The sequence below is a fragment of the Hydractinia symbiolongicarpus genome, chromosome 8 (genome assembly GCF_029227915.1).
Source record: "Hydractinia symbiolongicarpus strain clone_291-10 chromosome 8, HSymV2.1, whole genome shotgun sequence".
In the NCBI taxonomy this organism is placed as follows: Eukaryota; Metazoa; Cnidaria; class Hydrozoa; order Anthoathecata; family Hydractiniidae; genus Hydractinia; species Hydractinia symbiolongicarpus.
Window position 1 is genome coordinate 29,942,850 of NC_079882.1, and position 24,560 is coordinate 29,967,409.

Consider the following 24,560-nt stretch of genomic DNA (forward strand, 5'->3'; position numbering starts at 1 on the left):
GAGTGAAAGCAAGGGATGGGGAAGTTCACATTTATTTTGGAAGTACGCGGAATTCGGGCATTTGTTTTGGTTGCATTTGTCGTTTTTTGTTTATAGTTTAACTCTTCATTTTGATGTGACGTGATGTGAAAACATAAGTTTGTGTTTGTTTTCTTATGACAAACAGGCAGTCAGGGAGTACCTGGCCTGGTTCTGGTTTCTCTCTGACTGCAAGTCATCTGACTTGCATTAATAGAGAGCCAGCAGCACAGACAATTAAGGAAACGTAACCTAGAGCTAGCTAGATTAGAGCCAAGCTACGCTTAGCAAATACATTTTGTAGTATAGTGCTAGGTAGGCTATGGTCCAAAACAGAGCTATGTGGCCACCCTGTTTATTTCAGTCTTTTTCACAATTTAAAAAAGCAGGAGATATAACAAAAATTCTCTTGAAATACACCTAGCTATATACTTTAGAAGTTGTTCACTCATTTTCTGCATTCAAAAGTAAACAGTGTGAATTTAATAAGGCTTTAAGTGTAGGCACTATGGATATTTTTTCATTTTCTGAAGAAATAATTAGACTCACTGTTTAAAAAATTAGTATGTTATTGGCAGTAAACCTACATCAACAATTGCAACTTTTCTTTTCAAAATATTTCACAAAATATTACTTTTCTTCATGGTCAGAGCCTTCTTAATTCAAAACTATGTTGGCCCCTATGTCTCACTTCTCTTCTTATTAACAACATTTCTCTTCTTATTAAAAACACTCCTCTTTATTCCTCTCAAACACTTCTCTTCTAAAGTGAGAAACACTTCCCTTCCGTGAACTCAAAAAATTCCCAGACCCTGTTGTGGTCCGGAATATTGATTAAGCTGGATATTTGATAAGGTTTTTGAATAAATGCCTGACCATTCTCATCCCAAGGGTTTTTTGTGTTTTTTATATATAAGGGAGTAGGCAAAAATTCCTTGAGAAAAGGGTGAAGAATCTACATTGTGGTACCCGTTTTAGGCAATCGTTTATCTTTTTAATATATATATACACATGTTTTTTTCATAAAAATTACGACACGTTTTATTTTTGACATGTTTCGACTTTACCAAAGTCATCTTCAGAATATTATACAAAAGTTGATACATACACTCTTTATACAAAAATTTTTTCGAAAGTTATTTAAATATTTCCCAAAAGTACAATTTATATGAATTATACACAAGCTAATCCATGTTGACAAAATAATATTAGATAAACTAACAAAAGTTAGTTAAATAAAATTTATATACACAATTTGTTTAAGACAATTAAATATTTCCCAAAAGTACAATTTTTTAATTTATTAAATGAATTTAAAATGCTAAATCAATATCTGAGTAACAAAAACGATATTGAACAAGCGGCTAATACAAAACATAAAATTAAACGGATAAATTGATGATGCAATGCTTAACTTGTTTATTGAGGTCTGGTTTCAACCAAGAAATATGCATACCCTCTTTGAGTTTCCTCTGCCAATCAGTGTCTGCATGATCCAAAATAGAAAAACAATTTTCGTTACATAGTAATTTGCAGTTAAGATTTGACTGCATATGCTTAAATATTTGTGAGTTTTTATCAGTTTTCAAATGTTCTTTAACTCTACTAGAAATGTGCCTGGTGGTTTCACCCACATAGCTAGCATTACAACTAGCACAAACAAATTTATACACAAGTCCAGATTTAAAAGATTCAGGAACTCGGTCCTTGCAAGAAAAATAATCTTTAATTTTACACGACTTAAAAACGAGGCACACATTGATTTCTTTACACATCTTATTGACAAGTTGATTGACTTTTTCTTTGGCAGTAATAGAGTACTTGCCAATAAAAGGCAATTTAAAATACCTCTTTTCTAATACATTAGTTGTCTCTGTAGTGACAGCTGTAGAAAAATTCTTATCAAGGTAATTTGAAATATGGCGGTTTACCAGTTTTGTAGGAAAAAAGTTTTTTCTCAAAATTTCAGTCAGAGCCTTAATATTAATGTCAAAGTGTTTCCAACTGTTGTTAATTTTGAAAGTCCTGTCAATTAGTGTTTTAATGAGACCTATTTTATATATTTTGGGAGTGAAACTAAAATAATTAGTTAAAAGGCCAGTATAGGTTGACTTAAGATTATCATCATTTTTATCTTTCAAATTTGAGGACATAAATCGATAAATCATTTCAAACGAAACAAACACATCTGTTTTCCTAAGTGTGAGTGGTGGAATGGCAAAAGACAAACCATTTTTTAAAATTTCACTCTCATCATCAAGCAAATTGTACGAAGATAAATTGGTGACAATTTCGTCTGCTGTAAACGGTGGTGCGACGTTTTTAGTTAGACTTCTAAGTTTCTTCTCTTGGGTAAAAATGCATTTTCTAATACTTTTTTCAACACTTTTCTCGGCTGCTTTCCGTAAAATATAGAAATCTATAGAATTCAAGGTATCACTAAGAGATTGGACGTGATTTACATAATCTTTTCCTAACTTGATTCGTTCTTTTTCTTTTATAAGAATATATATATATATATATATATATATATATATATATATATATATATATATATATATATATATATATATATATATATATATATATATATATATATATATATATATATATATATATATATATATATATATATATATATATATATATATATATATATGTAATGGCCGCATTTGGTAGACAATTTGTGCCAAAAAATGCAACCTTTGGTAGACACGGTCATTTGGTAGACAATTTCGTGTCCACCAAAATATTTATGTATATATATTTAGCATTTGGTAGACAAAAAAGCAATTTTCTTTTATGCCACCTTCTTCTGCACCAAGTACTCTGTTAACACCAAAAATTTGAACTCTATTAGGTCTTTGGCTGCTGAGAAATATCACTTTTAAGAATGGTTGTTGTATATATGCGAAAGTCAAATGCGTCATCATTTGGTAGACACGGCATATAGTTCGACTTTCATGGAAGCCTGGTACCTATAAATGGGAATCAACTTCGCCTTAAACAGGGTCTTAATACTATAACATGGTAAAAAAAATATTAACATTCCCGTTATTTGTTTATGGCTTCCACTTAAAAATATATACTTTATACATTTATGCTGGGCGTATTCCACCCCATCCTGTTGGGTTTTTTTTAATAACTCGTTTTTGCTCTGATAAAAAGCAATTTTATTTTATGCCACCTTCTTCTGCACCAAGTACTCTGTTAACACCAAAAATTTGAACTCTATTAGGTCTTTGGCTGCTGAGAAATATCACTTTTAAAAATGGTTGTTGTATATATGCGAAAGTCAAATGCGTCATCATTTGGTAGACACGGCATATATTTCGACTTTCATGGAAGCCTGGTACCTATAAATGGGAATCAACTTCGCCTTAAACAGTGTCCTAATACTATAACATGGTAAAAAGAATATTAACATTCCCGTTATTTGTTTATGGCTTCCACTTGAAAATATATACTTTATACATTCATGCTGGGCGTATTCCACCCCATCCTGTTGGGTTTTTTTTAATAACTCGTTTTTGCTCTGATACTTATTGAGTCTTTTTATATTTATCTATTAGGCAATCACATGCTATTTTGTTAGGTCTAAGACCTTTCAAACCCTTGGATATTGTCTATTACTTAAAACTACCCCTTAAGATCATAATCGGGAAAATTTGATAATCTTAGATAGGATAATCCTTAGAACATAAAACTTACATCACAACTTTAGTTCATCAAGGGAAAATATTCCGAAAATATTGAAGACGTGTTTAATCCAATTTTTAATATTTTTGGATTTAACCCAAATTCCTGGAAAATCGGATTTTCGTGCAATTTTGTATTTGGTATTTCATGCTTCACAAAAAATGTGCTCACATAAGTAAACAAGTTTTGCTCCTATTTTGTTCCTTTCCTGACGTACACTACGTGCCAAATGGGATTTAATTGGACTCTTCCTAGTCATAACATGATTGAAATATTCCCAGACTGAATAGTGTTAAATTGTCCCCTTAACTGCAAAAATCGAACTTGCATTTAAATTACTTTATTCTTTAGGGAATTATTGTTAGTTTGTAATTTTTTTATTTTTTTTATTCGGACATTTATCGATAAAATTGCTTAAATACAATATCACGTATGGATCCTTCCGAGACTCTGTATAGGCTAGCTTAACGATTGGTCCTCCCGTTTGTAAACAGATCGCTGCCTTGAAAGGTGGACTAGAGCATTAAAAGATTGGACAGCCTAACTATAAGCGCGTGCGCCCGTTGTTTGAAAAAGGGTCACAAATTTTAACTGTTAACCATTGTCGTTATGCGAGTTTTTGAATAAATGAATTCAAAGTGGAAGATGGGTCAGGACATCGTCACTACTTTTAATTTTTAGCTCTTTACTTAATACTTAATTTGCCGTTAATGCTTTTAGTACAAATATTTCTAGCTCAGAAAGATGCCTTTATAAAAACCTAACCTGACCTAAATTTTTTCTCACTTTTGTTTTAGTCACAGAAATAAAATAAGCAACTTGAACTGAACTTAATACATTTCAGTTACTTAAATAAACGTCCGGAAAAAGCAACTCTTCTATGGAACCATTTGAAGAGGATATATATACTTGTTTTGACCTTTTTACGTTTCAAGACCTTTACTTTTGTAATATTTGTTTTTGATAAATTTGACATGTTAAGCGTTTCATCACGGTTTTTTAAATCATGTATAAATCTTAAGCAAATCAAATCAAATATAAGATTTTGGTTTAAAACGTTGATCATGCTGAAGGAGAAAATATTGACTAAGCCAACTGTACTATGTTGTTCTAACCAATTTCATTGTTTCTTTTTTGATTATTTTTAAATGACGCGCTATCTATGGTAAACTCTACTAAAATACATTCACTTTTTATTAACCAAACTTGTTGAATGCAGATTCTACAGTTAATTTTGTAACGTAGCTAGTCTATATTTTTATTTAAATAGGCCATAGCTTTAAACATTCAAACTTTTCCACGAAATAAATCTAAACGGAGTAACAACACTAGCTGCGTAGCCTGTGCTTTTATTAAAACAAGGTTGTATATATACGATAAATAATTCCTAATTTCATGTTTTTAAAACTTTAATTTACCAATATTTTTCTTATCTACAACTCAGTATAGGTAAATTAAAATGCAGTAACTTGTTTGATATTCAAAATTTCCTGCTTTGGCGACGTTATTGTCACAGTCAAACCGCTTACGAGCATAACTTTTAAACGCTTACGAGCGTAACTTCAAAATTATCAAACAAACTGCTATAACAGATTATTTATATGCATTATTGTCTTGAAAATTTCACACTTTATTATAATTTTGGTGAGGATCTCAAATATTTTATCCATTTTACTGTTAAATACTTTTAAAAAAACTGGGAAACAACAAAGAGAATAAATATAAAAATACGGTCAGTGTCTATTAATTTTTAAAAATTAAACTTAATAAAACTGTTTTGTCACTGCTTTAGTTTAAAGGCGTAGCCACAGTCTATTGCTTATATCATTGGAGTTTTTTTAATTAAAGCGCTCAATCTGGCATATACCGCCAATTCACTGGTTTAGTTTCTATAATAATTGTCATTGTCCGTCTGTCGGTCAAAACTGGATCAGACTAAACAACGTACTAAATCTTCAAGCTACAAGTAACAAATGACAGAGATCTTGCTGTCGCGTTGAATTGCTTTCTAATTTTTGTAATATACAATTAATATTTCAGCACGGTCTTAAACTGGATCTTGACAAATGTTTTTTCTCTCTCTTTTTCTCTCTTTTCAAACTAAATATTATGGACAGAAAAATAGAACATCATAATGGAAAAAAAACAAGACACTAAGCGAGCAATGGTGAGAAGTTCCAGATTGCCAGATATTTTCACCTAGGCTGAACTCCAAATTTGTGTTCCCAATAAAGTATCGATTGCCTAGGTAAAAAATATCTGCCAATCTGGAACTTCTCACCATTGCCTCAACAAATAAATTTAAACGCGCATAAAGACGATTAATAAGTGCGTGTTATTGTCGAATTTCCACATTTTCAAAAAGCCATGCATACAGCATTTATTGTTTTCCACGGCGAAACGGCTATTTACAAATTTTAGAACAAGGAAAAAATATTCGGAACTATAAACGCTCCTTCAAGGTTGATGATGTTGTGTTGGTATCGGAGATTGGAAGATGTACATGTTATCTTATCTTACGATAATTGAACAAACTATAATGATGAGAAATTGTAATGGGCAACGAACACTCTATTTCAAATTGGTTTTACTTGTTGATGTTAGTGAAGGATAATGCCCCAGCGAACCAAGAAAAATAGTCTTCTTTAACTTTTTATGCATTAACTCTGTGCAGGAGTTCATGTACCTTAGATGCACGGAAGACATTTCGAAGGAAGCCATAATGTTATTGCTGTTCGTAGGCAACACATTGGAGTGAGCATTGGGATCCCTTCCCAGTTGTGATTTATTATAGTAAGTTGTTGTCTTGCTGAGAACACCACTCTTTTCACTAATTGGACTAATGCCTAGTGTCGTAAAATAGGAAGTATTTTCAGTTTGTGCTGCTTATGGCAGTTGTAATGAGTGGTTTGTAGTCCTTTAGCTCTACGTGTTTTTATTTTGCACATTTCCTGATTAAATCTTCTGACATTGTGTAATAAAACCATAATTTTTACACAAAGTCAAAAATTATAAGTATGGTTAATTTGTCAGATGTTTCAGAAAGTATAGGCTCAAAAATGGAGCCTTTGGTAGACAATCAGAGGAAAATTATATTATGCCGTATTATCTAACATTTCAAAGTTTATAAAAACAAAAATGCAGCATTTGGTGGACACTAAGTGAAAAAAATGTGGTTTTATTACATAGAATTAAAAATTATAGGCACAAAATTGAAGCATTTGGTAGACAATCTGAGGAAAATTACACTTCGCGGTACTATCTAATATTTTAAAATTTCTATGAACAAAAATGCAACATTTAGTGGACAATTGCGGCGTTATAACACAATTTTAAAAACTATAGGCACAAAAATGCAGCATTTGGTGGATAATCAGACGAAAATTGCTTGTTGCAGTATAATCTAATACTACAACATTTATATAAACAAAAATGCAGCATGTGGTTGACAATGGATAATAGATTGTGGCGTTATAAGACAATTTTAAAGATTATTGGCACAAAAATGCAGCATGTGGTGGACAATCAGACAAAAAGTTGCATGTTGCGGTATAATCTAACATTTCACAATTTATATAATCAAAAATGCAGCATTCGGTGGACAATCAGACAAAAAGTTGCATGTTGCGGTATAATCTAACATTTCACAATTCATATAAAAAAATGCAGTACTTGGTGGACACTAAGTGAAAAAATGTGGTTTCATTACATAGAATCAAAAATTATAGGCACAAAATTAAAGCATTTGTTAGACAATCTGAGGAAAACTACATTTTGCCGTACTATGTAATAACATAAAATTAATATGAACAAAAATGCAGCATTTGGTGGATAATGGATGATAGATTGTGGCGTTATAAGAAAATTTTAAAAATTATAGGCACAAAAATGCAGCATTTGGTGGACAATCAGACAACAATTGCATGTTGCAGTATAATCTAATACTTCAAAATTATATATAAACAAAAATGCAGCATTTGGTGGACAATGGATAATAGATTGTGGCGTTATAAGACAATTTTAAAAATTATAGGCACAAAAATGCAGCATTTGGTGGACAATCAGAAAAAAATTGCATGTTGCGGTATAATCTAATACTTCAAAATTATATATAAACAAAAATGCAGCATTTGGTGGACAATGGATAATAGATTGTGGCGTTATAACACAATTTTAAAAATTATAGGCGCAAAAATGCAGCATTTGGTGGACAATCAGACAAAAATTGCATGTTGCGGTATAATCTAATACTCCAAAATTTATGTAAACAAAAATGCAGCATTTAGTGGACACTAAGTGAAATAGTGTATTTTGACGGGATTTCTTGATATTTAAAACATCTATATATACAAAAATTGAGCATTTGGTGGTCAATAAGAGAAATAATGCGCTTTTATTGCACAATATCAAATATTATGGGCTGAAAAATGGAGCATTTGGTAGACAATCAGAGGAAAATTACATTTTGCCGTACTATGTAATAACTTAAAATTTATATCAACAAAAATGCAGCATTTAGTGGACAATTGCAACGTTATAACACAATTTTAAAAAATAAAGGCCCAAAAATGCAGCATTTGGTGGATAACCAGATGAAAATTGCATGTTGCGGTATAATCTAATACTACAAAATTTACATAAACAAAAATGCAGCATTTGGTGGACACTAAGTGAAAAAATGTGGTTTTGTTACACAGAATCAAAAATTGTAGGCACAAAATTAAAGCATTTGGTGGACAATCTTAGAAAAATTACATTTTGCCATACTATCTAATAACTTAAAATTAATATGAACAAAAATGCAGCATTTGGTGGACAATGGATGATAGATTGTGGCGTTATAAGGCAATTTTAAAAATTATAGGCACAAAAATGCAACATTTGGTGGACAATCAGAAAAAAATTGCATGTTGCGGTATAATCTAATAATTCAAAATTGATGTAAATAAAAATGCAGCATTTGGTGGACACTAAGTGAAATAGTGTATTTGGACAGGATTTTTTGATATTTAAAACATCTATATATACAAAAATTGAGCATTTGGTGGTCAATAAGTGAAATAATGTGCTTTTATTGCACAATATCAAATATTATAGGCTGAAAAATGGAGCATTTGGTAGACAATCAGAGGAAAATTACATTTTCCGTACTATTTAATGACTTAAAATTTATATCAACAAAAATGCAGCATTTGGTGGACAATGGATGATACATTGCGGCGTTATAAGACAATTTTAAAAATTATAGGCATAAAAATGCAGCATTTGGTGGACAATCAGAAAAAAGTTGCGTGTTGCGGTATAATCTAACATTTCAAAATTTATATAAACAAAAATGCAGCATTTGGTGGACACTTAGTGAAAAAATGTGGTTTCATTACATAGAATGAAAAATTATAGGCACAAAATTAAAGCATTTGTTAGACAATCTGAGGAAAACTACATTTTGCCGTACTATCTAATAACATATAATTAATATGAACAAAAATGCAGCATTTGGTGGACAATGGATGATAGATTGTGGCGTTATAAGACAATTTTAAAAATTATAGGCACAAAAATGCAGCATTTGGTGGACAATCAGAAAAAAATTGCATGTTGCGGTATAATCTAATACTTCAAAATTATATATAAACAAAAATGCAGCATTTGGTGGACAATGGATATTAGATTGTGGCGTTATAACACAATTTTAAAAATTATAGGCGCAAAAATGCAGCATTTGGTGGACAATCAGGCAACAATTGCATGTTGTAGTATAATCTAATACTTTAAAATTATATATAATCAAAAATGCAGCATTCGGTGGACAATCAGACAAAAAGTTGCATGTTGCGGTATAATCTAACATTTCACAATTTATATAAAAAAAATGCAGTACTTGTTGGACACTAAGTGAAATAGTGTATTTTGACGGGATTGTTTGATATTTAAAACATCTATATATACAAAAATTGAGCATTTGGTGGTCAATAAGTAACATATTGTGCTTCTATTGCACAATATCAAATATTATAGGCTGAAAAATGGAGCATTTGGTAGACAATCAGAGGAAAATTACATTTTGCTGTACTATCTAATAACTTAAAATTTATATCAACAAGAATGCAGTATTTGGTGGACAATTGCAACGTTATAACACAATTTTTAAAAATAAAGGCCAAAAATGCAGCATTTAGTGGATAATCAGATGAAAATTGCATGTTGCGGTATAATCTGATACTACAAAATTTTTATAAACGAAAATGCACCATTTGGTGGACAATCAGACAACAATTGCATGTTGTAGTATAATCTAATACTTTAAAATTATATATAAACAAAAATGCAGCATTTGGTGGACAATCTTAGAAAAATTACATTTTGCCATACTATCTAATAACTTAAAATTAATATGAACAAAAATGCAGCATATGGTGGACAATTGTGGCGTTATAACACAATTTTGAAAACTATAGGCACAAAAATGCATTATTTGGTGGATAATCAGACAAAAATTGCATGTTGCGGTATAATCTAATACTTCAAAATTTTTGTAAACAAAAATGCAGCATTTGGTGGACACTAAGTGAATTAGTGTAATTTGACGGGATTTTTTGACATTTAAAACATCTATATATACAAAAAATGAGCATTTGGTGGTCAATAAGTGAAATAATGCGCTTTTATTGCACAATATCAAATATTATAGGCTGAAAAATGGAGCATTTGGTAGACAATCAGAGGAAAATTACATTTTGCCGTACTATCTAATAACTTAAAATTTATATCAACAAAAATGCAGCATTTGGTGGACACTAAGTTAAATAGTGTATTTTGACGCGATTTTTTGATATTTAAAACATCTATATATACAAAAATTGAGCATTTGGTGGGCAATAAGTGAACTAATGCGCCTTTATTGCACAATATCAAATATGATAGGCTCAAAAGTGGAGCATTTAGTAGACAATTGGAGGAAAATTACCCTTTGCGGTACTATCTAATGTTTTAAAATTTCTATGAACAAAAATGCAGTATTTGGTGGACAATTGCGACGTTATAAAACAATTTTAAAAAATAAAGGCCAAAAATGCATTATTGGGTGGATAATCAGATGAAAATTGCATGTTGCGGTATAATATAATACTACAAAATTTATATAAACAAAAATGCAGCATTTGGTGGACAATGGATGATAGGTTGTGGCGTAATAAGACAATTTAAAAAATTATAGGCACAAAAATGCAGCATTTAGTGGATAATGGATGATACATTGCGGCGTTATAAGACAATTTTAAAAATTATAGGCATAAAAATGCAGCATTTGGTGGACAATCAGAAAAAAGTTGCATGTTGCGGTATAATCTAACATTTCAAAATTTATATAAACAAAAATGCAGCATTTGGTGGACACTAAGTGAAAAAATGTGGTTTCATTACATAGAATCAAAAATTATAGGCACAAAATTAAAGCATTTGTTAGACAATATGAGGAAAACTACATTTTGCCGTACTATCTAATAACATATAATTAATATGAACAAAAATGCAGCATTTGGTGGACAATGGATGATAGATTGTGGCGTTATAAGACAATTTTAAAAATTATAGGCACAAAAATGCAGCATTTGGTGGACAATCAGAAAAAAATTGCATGTTGCGGTATAATCTAATAATTCAAAATTGATGTAAACAAAAATGCAGCATTTGGTGGACACTAAGTGAAATAGTGTATTTGGACAGGATTTTTTGATATTTAAACATCTATATATACAAAAATTGAGCATTTGGTGGTCAATAAGTGAAATAATGTGCTTTTATTGCACAATATCAAATATTATAGGCTGAAAAATGGAGCATTTGGTAGACAATCAGAGGAAAATTACATTTTCCGTACTATTTAATGACTTAAAATTTATATCAACAAAAATGCAGCATTTGGTGGACAATGGATGATACATTGCGGCGTTATAAGACAATTTTAAAAATTATAGGCATAAAAATGCAGCATTTGGTGGACAATCAGAAAAAAGTTGCGTGTTGCGGTATAATCTAACATTTCAAAATTTATATAAACAAAAATGCAGCATTTGGTGGACACTTAGTGAAAAAATGTGGTTTCATTACATAGAATGAAAAATTATAGGCACAAAATTAAAGCATTTGTTAGACAATCTGAGGAAAACTACATTTTGCCGTACTATCTAATAATATAAAATTAATATGAACAAAAATGCAGCATTTGGTGGACAATGGATGATAGATTTTGGCGTTATAAGGCAATATCAAAAATTATAGGCACAAAAATGCAACATTTGGTGGACAATCAGAAAAAAATTGCATGTTGCGGTATAATCTAATAATTCAAAATTGATGTAAACAAAAATGCAGCATTTGGTGGACACTAAGTGAAATAGTGTATTTTGACGGGATTTGTTGATATTTAAAACATCTATATATACAAAAATTGAGCATTTCGTGGTCAATAAGTGAAGTAATGTGCTTTTATTGCACAATATCAAATATTATAGGCTGAAAAATGGAGCATTTGGTAGACAATCAGAGGAAAATTACATTTTCCGTATTATTTAATGACTTAAAATTTATATCAACAAAAATGCAGCATTTGGTGGACAATGGATGATACATTGCGGCGTTATAAGACAATTTTAAAAATTATAGGCATAAAAATGCAGCATTTGGTGGACAATCAGAAAAAAGTTGCATGTTGCGGTATAATCTAACATTTCAAAATTTATATAAACAAAAATGCAGCATTTGGTGGACACTAAGTGAAAAAATGTGGTTTCATTACATAGAATCAAAAATTATAGGCACAAAATTAAAGCATTTGTTAGACAATCTGGGGAAAACTACATTTTGCCGTACTATCTAATAACATAAAATTAATATGAACAAAAATGGAGCATTTGGTGGACACTAAGTGAAATAGTGTATTTTGACGGGATTTTTTGATATTTAAAACATCTATATATACAAAAATTGAGCATTTGGTGGTCAATAAGTGAAATAATGCGCTTTTATTGCACAATATCAAATATTATAGGCTGAAAAATGGAGCATTTGGTAGACAATCAGAGGAAAATTACATTTTGCCGTACTATCTAATAACTTAAAATTTATATCAACAAAAATGCAGCATTTGGTGGACACTAAGTGAAATAGTGTATTTTGACGGGATATTTTGATATTTAAAACATCTATATATACAAAAATTGAGCATTTAGTGGTCAATAAGTGAAATAATGCGCTTTTATTGCACAATATCAAATATTATAGGCTGAAAAATGCAGCATTTGGTGGACAATCAGACAAAAATTGCATGTTGCGGTATAATCTAATACTTACAACTGTCATTGTTACGACTAAATTGAAAACGCGTGCAGTTCACCACAAGTTATAACTGTTATTGGAAACCAAGCTATATTTAATTATCAATGACACTTAAAATATTAATGCAACGCATTATCAATGTAACATAACTATGCATATGAAATATACTTACAATAAACAAAAAGTTAATCGTCCAACTTCAAAGTTTCAAATTATTTGATTAAGTAGCTATCCAGTTAGTGCCAAGTTTTACTTTGGAAAATTATCTGTTGAATCGGAAGGTTATGTTTAATATAAAAAGAACTATTTGTTAGCCTGTGGAAGAACCCACGGGTGCGCCGGTCTGAGCCTGTGCTCAGATTTTCACCTATCATGAGATTGCTGTTTTATGACCCTTTTATGTGACACAAACAGAATGCAACTATTATTATATAGCTTTACTTATGAATAAATAAAAGTTTACAATGGCCAATTTGCTTCTTCTTGACGGGGATTGCTGTTGTTGCAAGTAACGCGCATTGTTTAGTGAAACAAATTTGTGAACATTTTCTGGAAAACTAGCGTAGTCTTAAAATTTATCTTTGACTTACTGTTATTCACGTGGCAACGTTTTCTTTGTCGATTAAAATTTGAGACATGTATTTTTTAGAAACTTCAAAGGAAAAAGAACATTTTCACTTTGCTTGTCACAGACAGATAAACATTTTTTTTACCTTTGTACTTTCTTTCGAATTTGAGCAATTTTGAGAAAACCTTCTCTTTTGTAAGTCCCAATTTTGGTCTAGTTCGGTATTTTCAGTCATAACTTGGAAGAAAGAAAACAGACAAACGTTGTGTATTATTAAAAGACATTTTTGCATTAAATACACGCATTTCAAGTCATTAGAATATTGAATGTGTTATGTAAGAAACTTTCGCGGAAATGGAAATCAAAATAAGGCAACTGCAAATGTGTCCCCTGAGCGTATAGAGGACCTTCCATCTAGTGTGAATAATAAATTCATCATGTGTTAGTTTGTGTTTGACCTCGTATCTCCGAAAGAAGTCAAAACATTTTATTAAAATATAAATTTTCTCATCACATGTCCACGCTTTTTTGAAAACGTTGCCTTTAAAATGGCGGAATTGCTAATGTATTGCAAGTTACGACTACGCAGACGGAAGATATGCCTAATAGGTGCGAAAGAAAAACACCTTCATCTTTTTCACTTTCTCGAATTAAAAAATCGGAGAAGAAATTATAACTATTTTTTTAGATCCACCAATATCAACAGTAGATGTTTAATAATAATAACAATGCGGTACGTAAGAGATACAAAATGAGTACTATTTTTGTGCAATAATTCTATATATTCTTATTCCTGGATTACATTTCAAGAGGAATTTCGTTTTAAAAATCATTGTAAAGGAATTCATATCCTGGAATGTCCTCATTTCATGGCAAAATTTAGACTCGGGTTGTTTCAGTTTTAGAAGCAATATTTAAAGATTGAGGCTTTTTTTATTTTGGTTAATTTGACATCTGAGGCTCGTGTCTTTATAAAAAAGTGTGTATTCCATGTAGTTTCTCATCATCGTAAATTCTTGTCATCGTATCAATTATTTTGCGTTATTCTCTCCTCTAGGCCTCGTGGTCTTTGAAAGAATAGCACTGGACACGAGAAGGCAATCACTACTTTAAGCCGCAATGTTGCTTCATCCCTGGACCTACATCACATTTAAGTGTTCAATTATGACTTTCCTGAGAGGCCGCTCACACGTTAAATTTCATCCCAGGATGAGTTTCGTACGCGGATGAGTTCATCTCTGTGTCTACTGAAAGTCCTCACAATGTTTACATGTTTAAGGCGGAATAAAATTTTATCCCGGGATGAGATCATCACGTTAAATTTCATCCCTATTCTAAAGACAGGGTAAAATCGTGTCTCGGGATGAGATTAAGAAAAAAACAAGTTTAAACACAATAATTCTTTTCATTCCGGGATGAGAATGCTGAATGTACACTTTTCACACTTTTTGAACATCATTTTAAATATAAGAACTATAAAATGAATCCGATCATTCTTTTTGTGACAATCGACGCAAAGAAGTAAAGAAAGCATTTGGAAAAAATTATGAAGAGGTTGGTTGTAACTTTCTTCGTTAATTTATATATGAAATAACGAAATTCCATCCTAAATTTATACGAGTTCAAATATTATTCCAGCATTAATTATGGTTCTCATGTGTTTGTACGAGAAAGTGTTTTAAAAATGCACGCCATTTTAATGTTATGCCTGCTGTATGTTAATATGATGGTGTCAGTTTAAATTGGTAATTATTGATTTTTTATAGGAAATGTTAAAAAAAAATAAAGAGTGTACTGATTGATAGCGACGCAAAAGAAAAAGAAGTGGAGGAAACTTTGCCGATTGAAAATAGTGAGGATTACACGGCCAACGGCGAGCCACCAACCTCAATCTTGCTCGTCGACATCTAGTCAATGCTTTGTTTCTACCAAACAGCTTCCCTCAGAAGAATTACATTGTTTCTATATTACTCTGCTAGTTGTATTAATAATACTATATGCAACTGTAACAGAAGGGATGTTATAGTTAAAATTGTCGATATATTTGTGATCAACAATATTACACTACTTCTCTCAGGCGCCATCGTTCTAGGTTTCTCGTTTGACCTTTCTACTCACAAATTAAAAAATATCACTTCAAATTATCATACGCAAAGTTAGCAAAATTAATGTTTCATCCCGGGATGTGATTACTCATCCCGAGATGAAAATATGCTGATTTCATCCCTCGATGAGGCTCACGTGTAAACACTTTTCGTTTCATGCGGGGACGAGTTCCATCCCGGGAAGAGATTTTGTCCTGTATGCGTATAAACGTGGTCTAAGTTTCCTGACAAAGACAATGTAATGTTTTATTGGTTAATCTGAGCTTACAAAATTATCGTTATCAACGTGCGTAACTTCTCACTGAAGATTATTATTGGGATGGTTTATCTAGCTTTTCAGATATAAAAGAAGACAACAGGCTCTGGGATCGAGGTTAGAATTTGACAGCCTACAGTAGTGCAATTAACTGATCTTAGATTATTTTTAACCGTAAAATGAAACAAATGAACAGGAAAACAAACAAATTTTACAAGTTTCTCATGTGGAGAAACTTCTAAAATTCGCAAATCAACTATTTATAAAAATTTATTATTTGTTGTATCATGTGCAGCTGCGAAATGGAAGCGCCAAAAAGGAAAAGAAAAACGAACTTAAGAAAAATTGCAATATCGTGGACATTAAGATACTGTTTTGGGCCATTTAATAATTACTTCATGCTAGCGGGTAGATAGATCTTCCCGTTTTTTCATGACGTAGCGTGACGGTAAATAAGGGGTCGATAGGGAATAGTAATAATTAGTGTTTTAGTTTAGAATTCGAACGTTTGTAAACATGCATTTCAGTATAGTTTTGGCTTTGAACATACTGTTTATTCGGGAGTAAAAATGGCGACTTCATTTGCCTTCATTTTCCACGGCGTATAAAGGCAGATTTGCTTGTCAAAACAAACACGTTGTTATTGTAAAGTGTGTGGCAAAACATGAGAAAGGAATCTTTCCCTGAGCTGATATCTGAAGTCATTGCTCTAATTAAAACATGGAGGCATGAAAGAAATGCTGCTTAGCCTAGGTAAGGCACTATTCTATCGCCTTGGAAACACTCTTCAAAGAAAAGTAAGCGAATTTCATTTGTATTTACAATGAATTAAATTAACAATCTTTCATAAGAATAATAATATTATTTGGCCCTTTTTTCTTTGCTTTTTTAGGTGCAGCGGATTTATCAAAAACTCCGGTTCCGGCTCCCACCTCTTCTCCCGCTTCTAAAGTTAAGGAAACTTTCACAATTGATGAGGGAGAGAATTATAGGTTGGCAGAAAAAACTCCGTCCGAACAAAACAAAAAAAGCTGAACAATCAAATTAACATAGAAAATGAGATGTTGGTTGTATTGTATCAGAAGAGAGAACTCAATCAGTTGACCAAAAATGCTTATAGTGAAACAAAAACACGTAAAGGAAACCTTGACAGCTTGAAGAAGAAGCTGGGAGAACTAAAGTTAAACCGACAACGCCAAAAAAGTACTAAAATGAACGGAAACGCAAAATTGATGCATTAGATGAAGTAACAAGGACAAAATCACAAGCCGTGTTTGCGGACACTGCCATTTATATTTTAAAAGTATCAAATCGAAACTATTTATTATACCGCCGAACAAAAGAATCGCGTGCAGTTGCCAAAAGCTTTGAAACATGAAAAGTGCGACCCCAAAGAGTTGCAGCCCGCCGGCAAAGAGAATTGCTATATGCATTGCGTTTCAGGAGCTTGAAAGAAGTGAGGACTTAACCGAGCGTGACGTCACGTAAAAGGGGTCTTACATGAAAACGTGATGGAGCGTGACAAATAGGGAAGGGTGGTTCTAAAACCACCGTGACTTAATTAAAAAGATAAATTGTAGTTTATTTATATAGATAGTTTTACTTCATCTTTGCCTTCCTACTATCAAGTATTCGTAGTTTGTTCTTATAAGCATTAATTTCCGCATGTAGTGTCCGCCAAATCCCCTTTTCAAATGCTATTCTGGATCCCAGTAAAAATTATTCCCTAAACATTTTATGAGAATATCCCTGTTACACAACAGTCACATTTCATTGTAAAAATATGTTATTCTTCTCAACAGAGTTATGGTATTATCTTATTCTTGACACGATTTTAGGTATATGTAGCTATATTTTTATTTTTCTTGCTCATGGTTACATATCAATTTTTATCCTGACAAAGCTGTGATCATTTCGATTTGTAAACTCGTCGATGGGTTTACTTCTAAATTTTCGGTTTGTATTAAGTTGAACAACCTTTTTAAGGTCATTGCTCACAATGACGAACTCAAATATTGAAATTATCTAAAAGTTAATTTTTTCATTCCGGTGAATTTTATCCGTGAAAAATAAAGTCCCTTAAAAATTGGCCACGCAAAAACTTACCGTTTAGATTTTTGACAAAAGTACCGCATTTTCTTTACTTATGGTAGCTTCTTTCTAATTAACGGACACTACAAAAGCCGGGCGCTTTTTCACGGATAGACTTGGTTACGCCAGCGAAACTCCGGTCAACGTCTCAAAGAAAATTTTGTAAAAGAGCACACTATTATCCGTCCATTTCATTCACCAAATGGACTTCTTCAATTTTGTTTTTATTTAGCGGACACATTTTTTAAATCTATTTATAATATACCCAACTAATTTTTAATCTATCTAATCAATGGAACTAAAGATGAAATTTCAATTCATCTCAACACAAGCATGAAGTTATTTCACAGCTACTATACCAAACACCTTAGTTTGTAGCTTATGTCCCTCATCGTGGCTGACCCTTTTATTCACTTTAAAATGAGGTTTGAGGTATAGTTGGGAACTTAATGATTTAACAAAAAAATGTCCTGAAAATAATATACTTTCTAAAACGGGGATACCTCTAATTAGTGGAACTTTTGCACCAGTAATCTTTGCTAATCTTAGGGATTACTATGAAGTTTTACAATCTTTTGGCGCTGATTCCACAAGCTTAATTCGGCTGATGGCTTACAAACACAAAGAAGAACATTTTAACATTTCCATTTTATTTTGTAAGAGTGAAATATTTTCCACTAAGAACATTATTACGATAAAGGGTCAACCAAGGGTACCTTATCAGGAACAAAAAAGTTGGAAAAACATTAGTCGGCAAAAATAAAAAGTCACTTTTTGCCGACTAAATTTTTTAATTTAGTCAGTTTTTGCCGAGTAAGTTTTTGAATTTAGTCACTAATAAAGAATAATTGCATAAAACTGATAAAAATTGGCAATAAAAAAGTACGCGAGTTCAGCATATAATTGATTTTCTCAGTACACATAGTAATTTCTTTACCACTTACAACTTCAACTGCCAATTTTACGTTATGCATATTCCTTTAAAAGTGCATGACTGCAAGCAATGGTCAAACAATTACAAAATAATTGCATAGGTGCGATGCGCTGATTAATTGTGCAAATCGCCATGCTACTACTAAGGTGTAATAAACTCTTTTGAACTTTTCGTCATATTGGCCCATTCAATAACGCGATTATGAACTAGTGTAAATAAGTGTCAAAGTATTTAAATATTAGATTCAGATATTTTTATGCCGAACTAACAACAATGCTAATTAAAATATATATTTGGAAACTGAAATGTTAACAAAATATGGTGACGTTCACAACGCATGGTAGCAGGATCATTTACACCATCCGTTTCCTTCTTTTGTCTCGTAAGCTATAGGTATGTGGGAAATGGCACACCATAGTTTAGGATGATTAAAACGTTTTTAACAATAAGATAAGGAAGTCAAATAGACAAAACACTGGGAAAAATTAAAGTAAATATCTCCCTATATCAAAACAGGAGAAATCTTGATTCCTTTTCTTTGTTCCATAATATATAGTTAGATATTCCCCTTGTTATTGCTACAATACAAAATAATGAGACATTTGTATTCTATTACTTATACCAGCAAAATTGAAATTTCTTTTTGCTCCAAAAGTTAAAAAAAGTAACTCCACAAGCAAACGCAAAAAAACACGCTGTAATTCCAATTTTGACAGTAAAACACCTAAATCTTGTTAAGTTAAATGAGGTAGCCGACAAAATGCAAAAAGTGCTGACATGTGCAATAAAAAGCCTGGTTGACATAAAAAGACTGTTTTTTAAATTTGACACAACTTATGCAAAATATATACATTTACTACTATAGAGGCATTTGGTAGACATGTCTACCAAATGATGCTATAAGTGATAATATATATGGTCGTGTCTACCAAATGAGCCTCTTAGGAAAGGCAACGTTATTTGGTGGACATGACAATGTATTTTTTAATCTCGGTAAGACCTTTGCGCACACCATGCAAAATGAAAGTTTTTGAGATGATGCGCGAAATTATTTACTTATAAGTGACGTAAATTTTTAGAAATATGTATTGTCTACCAAATGCTTCATTTTTTGACTTTGCGACCAAATGATGCTATTAGTAGTATATATATATATATATATATATATATATATATATATATATATATATATATATATATATATATATATATATATATATATATATATATATATATATATATATATATATATATATATATATATATATATATATATATATATATATATATATATATATATATATATATATATATATATATATATATATATATATATATATACATATACATATATATTCTTTAGAATATTTTTAAGAATTATAAACTAAAATAATGTTCTCAAATATATATATATTTCTTTTTAATTTGGATTATAAAAACCCGGAATAAATTTCTTGATGTATATAGAAATGAAATAGAAAGTAACATAGATGTTTTTACGTATTATATAGCCTTTACTTTGTTTTATGAGCCTTTGTTCTTTCATTTATCCAAGCTTGTAAGACACCGTTTATTTTCATTTATATGCTTGCAGTTTGTGTATATTATAGTCACATTTGTAGAAGAACCGACACTATGCACACTTGACTTCTTATTGGTTGAGTTTAAATTAAAAATTAGGACAAATGTATTTTGTATTGGTAAAGAAAGTATGATTTCTTATTTTTTGAAAATTTATTTGCTTCTTTTTAATCAATCACTTCACCAGGAATGTATATGAACTTTTAATGTATATAATATCTATCTTATTGCTATAGGTACATGTAAATAACATGGGTGCATCGTCAAGTCATCAGGGTAAAGCTGGTGTTCCAGGCCAAAATCACAGTGCTTTACCTGCTGACCCGGTGCCATATAATGGTCCTGCTATTGAGTATCGTATTGTTGCTGTATTTTCAAAGTTAAAGGGTCATTCAGGTTTTGGTTCACAAGTTGCAACTAGTGATGTCCAGTCCTACTATGGGACGTTGGCTCAACAATATGGGGAGTACTTCAAATTAAATACCTTTTTTCAAGTTCCACTGGGCTGTCAACAACGTGGCTTTAGATCAGTTACTATCCCCTTTCAAGGTATGCAGCATGATTTCAGATTGTTTTGTTTATGTTGCCTTCATGTACAACATACTTTTATAAGCACTAGGATCCTTTTTTTATTTTTAGGAGTATTATCAAGACCAGCTGTTTACACACCATCTAATGAAAAGTGGTTACTGCAAGTTCAACAATCAACCATCCAAATATCAAGAATAAGAGGGGGAGCTCTTTTTTCTTTCGGGGGATGTCTAGATGAACATGTCGGAGATATCTATAACAGAATTGTGCAATGTGCCCAAACAGGTGGTAAATTAATATGTATGGAGTGTTCTGGCAATGTGGCGAGGCAAGGGACTTTTAACCCAGCTGCTAGTAAGTTGATTTGTATCATCAGTGTATTTTGTTGCGCAGTAGGATTATTGTATTATTTATAGCATAGTAATGTGTGTAATAATTTATGTACGTAATCAGTAAAGACATTGTTTTTGCAGTTATTGTACTTCCCGATAATGCAGTTACTACTTTTTTTAGTTTGTGGAGTTGATTTATTTTTTGATGTACCACAACATCCAAATCCTACTATCTACACATACGTGGCTTATTCAACACCAATGAACGTCTCGTATGGGTTCGGATCTTGCAGTATACAATGCGACTGGAATGGCGCCTTGGCAATGCACCTTGATCAGGCATGAATTTGTTGTTCGTATTTTTTGTTGTGTAGTGCTTTAAATTTGAAAGCTAATACAATTTAACACCAGTAAAGAAGAAATTAGGGTTTGTGTGATAGAATCGAACATTGTGGTTGAAAAGAGAAATTATTAAATGGTCGTTAGAAATCTCTACATCTATGGATATCCCCTAAAATATATATAGCTATATATCTATGGATATCCCCTAAAATAAATCCACGCAAAATTTTTCTCACGACCTTTTTGCACAATTTTAAATTGACGGGACTTCATGCGATGGTGACTAAACCTTGACATTTGCACTATTTCTGGTGATTAAAGTTTCGCAATATATGGGATAAAATCATACAGACAAAAATTACTTTCTCAAACGTCCTCCGCTTATACCACTTGTTAAAATAATCATAAATTCTAAAAGAAGTATGTTAAAACCTCGTAGTTTTTAGTAAACTAGTTTTTTTGCATCCTGATTATGTTTTTACTTGTATTTAGGGTTGGAAGTTAGTTGATATATTTATTCCGCAGCAAGAAGCTTCCCTAGGTCAACAGCAACAAAGTTACATGCGTAACTTAAATACGATTTGGTTCTTTGAAAAGGAGGCGGCCAAATCAGCTGACATGTCACCACGTTATCAAGTAACGATGGTGGAATATTACATGCGTTTTTCCGCCGGATTTGGATCAGTTAATGCTAATTTGGACTTGGGGCCTATGATAACAGAGATGGGAGGACGTGGTTGGGAGCTGGTGTGTGTTTTGGACACCCCACAAACCACAAGTGGTTTTGGCAGTGGAACAAGGACTGTTATTGTTTTCTTCCAACGACCCATTGCAGGAGTGCTACCTCCAGTTGGATTTGTCCCGGCACCAGCTTTACCACCCATCACAGAACCAACTCCACCATCTGCAGAGGCGAGCAGCTATAAATAATTAAAAATTATCTTGATGTAATTCACTAGTAATCTTTTTCTGCACGATGTGGTTGCTTCTAATCGAAAAAAAGCACAAAAGCGATGGATTTTCAACAGAAATCAATCGTTTTTTACGGAATTTAATTTAAAGTAAACAAGCGATGAGAAACTGGTGAACTTATGAAATATTTATTAAAAAAAGCGTTGTTTCTTGTTTCTTTAAAAAAAAAAAGAAATGGCAAAAAGATTCCGATTTTGTACATTACCAGGAAAGAGGATCATGCACTAATATGGTAAATAGCACATTATATTCTTCTTTATATTCTTTTTCTTTTTTCTTGTGATTCTATTTGACTTGGTGTTGAAGGGTTAATTAAGCAGCATGATAAAAATTTATCACTTCAGCAAAAGTTTTGTTTAAATAAGTACTAAAAGAGAAAACAAATTTTGTGGCCTAATTCTCTTTGTGAAAGTGTATGTGAGTTCTTTATTATAAAAATTATTTATATATAATATATATAATATGATTTATTTTTTATTTTGGCTTTTTTTTATACTTAATTGTCAGTTATCACATATTTATTAATTAATTAATTATGTTTGTTATTATTCTGTTTTGATTCCATATATACTATATATTTTTTTTCATTTGCTTTAATAAACCTACCTTTTCCGAATGAGTTTTTTGACGAGCCAATTTTTTCTCAACTTCGTTTATAAAAAAGTATGTGATTTTCGAAATCTTCACTTGAAACTTGATAAAATATACAACAGATTTTTTTTTTAATTTTGTAGCTACTCACTGGCCTCTGCGCGAAAACAGGGTATATGTATTAGTACAAGTCGAAAATTAAGAAAGTTGTGACCGTAACAATAACGCGGCTTAAACAGCACTTTTCCATACGGGTTAAGCTGAAAATTAATACAGACCAATTCAAAATTCTAAAATTTAAAGAAGGATGCAACTTGGGGAAGGTGTATTGTTGCAAGTTTTACGCCCTTCTCTTACCAATTTAAAAGTCAAACCAAATCTTACAATTACATCTTGAGAGACACATCACCTAATACATAAAATTTCTGCGTGTTTAAAATTTAGCGTATTTATTTTTTATGCAGTTTACTATTTTCGCGAATAGTGTTTTTTGATCCACATAACAAAATGAAACAGCTGTATTTGTTTCTTTGCTGAGTGATTCTTTGTGCACTTAACATCGAGTTAAAAAATTCTTCTTTGGCTTGAACTTGATAAAAGCAATACATCATTCCTGTTGAAATTAAGTTTTCTCAACTAACTTGCGCTATAAAACTTATCCCACAATATTGTGCAAAATTAACGTTATTACTTTTCCAACTCTTTATCATAATGAAAGCTGAATATATTGATGTAACCTAAACCTTTTTGAGATAAAAACTGAAAAACTTGTGTTGCACTGGAAGGAAAAATATACAATTTTTTTTAAAAAAAATGTTACTACCTATATGCTGACATTGAAAATATATGAACAAGCGAGTTCATTTTAGCTTGAATAAGGGCTACGTTTTCACAGCTACTGCTGTCATCCACTTGCAATTATAAATATCATTTTTTGGCTATTTATTAGTTAGGAATAATTAGCGGATCCAAATCAACCGGAAGGAGGTGGTATTCAAAGGAACGCTTTTTGGAAGGAAGTGCTCTCGAATTTTTGCGTCAAATATATATATATAATGAAAGCGTCCACAGGACAGCTTACTTTATGGTGGGGAAATATTTTCGCGGTACTGAGATAACCTAACCTCTACAGAATACCCTGTAGACGTTTGTTATTTTCTTACCGTTAAGACATCGAAACAATACAACGAATAACAACTTTTTT

The 24,560-nt window shown here is 31.5% G+C and overlaps 1 protein-coding gene across 1 annotated transcript; it reads left to right on the forward strand.

Annotated features, from left to right (window-relative positions):
* LOC130654147 (uncharacterized) lies at positions 1-22,785 on the forward strand. The gene is made up of 5 exons (XM_057456684.1): positions 1-42; positions 20,825-21,137; positions 21,228-21,473; positions 21,633-21,790; positions 22,286-22,785. The coding sequence occupies exons 1-5, from the start codon at positions 16-18 to the stop codon at positions 22,721-22,723; spliced, it is 1,182 nt and encodes a 393-aa protein (XP_057312667.1). The 5' UTR covers positions 1-15; the 3' UTR covers positions 22,724-22,785.
* Positions 22,786-24,560: the final 1,775 nt, after the last annotated feature.

What these genes read in the sequence shown, in the direction of transcription:
- LOC130654147 (XM_057456684.1), top strand. Translation starts at nt 16, where the DNA reads ATGGGGAAGTTCACATTTATTTTGGAA. An exon ending in AGTTCACATTTATTTTGGAA is followed by an intron (nt 43 to 20,824) that starts GTACGCGGAATT and finishes TTATTGCTATAG; the next exon opens with GTACATGTAAATAACATGGG. An exon ending in GACTTTTAACCCAGCTGCTA is followed by an intron (nt 21,474 to 21,632) that starts GTAAGTTGATTT and finishes TACTTTTTTTAG; the next exon opens with TTTGTGGAGTTGATTTATTT.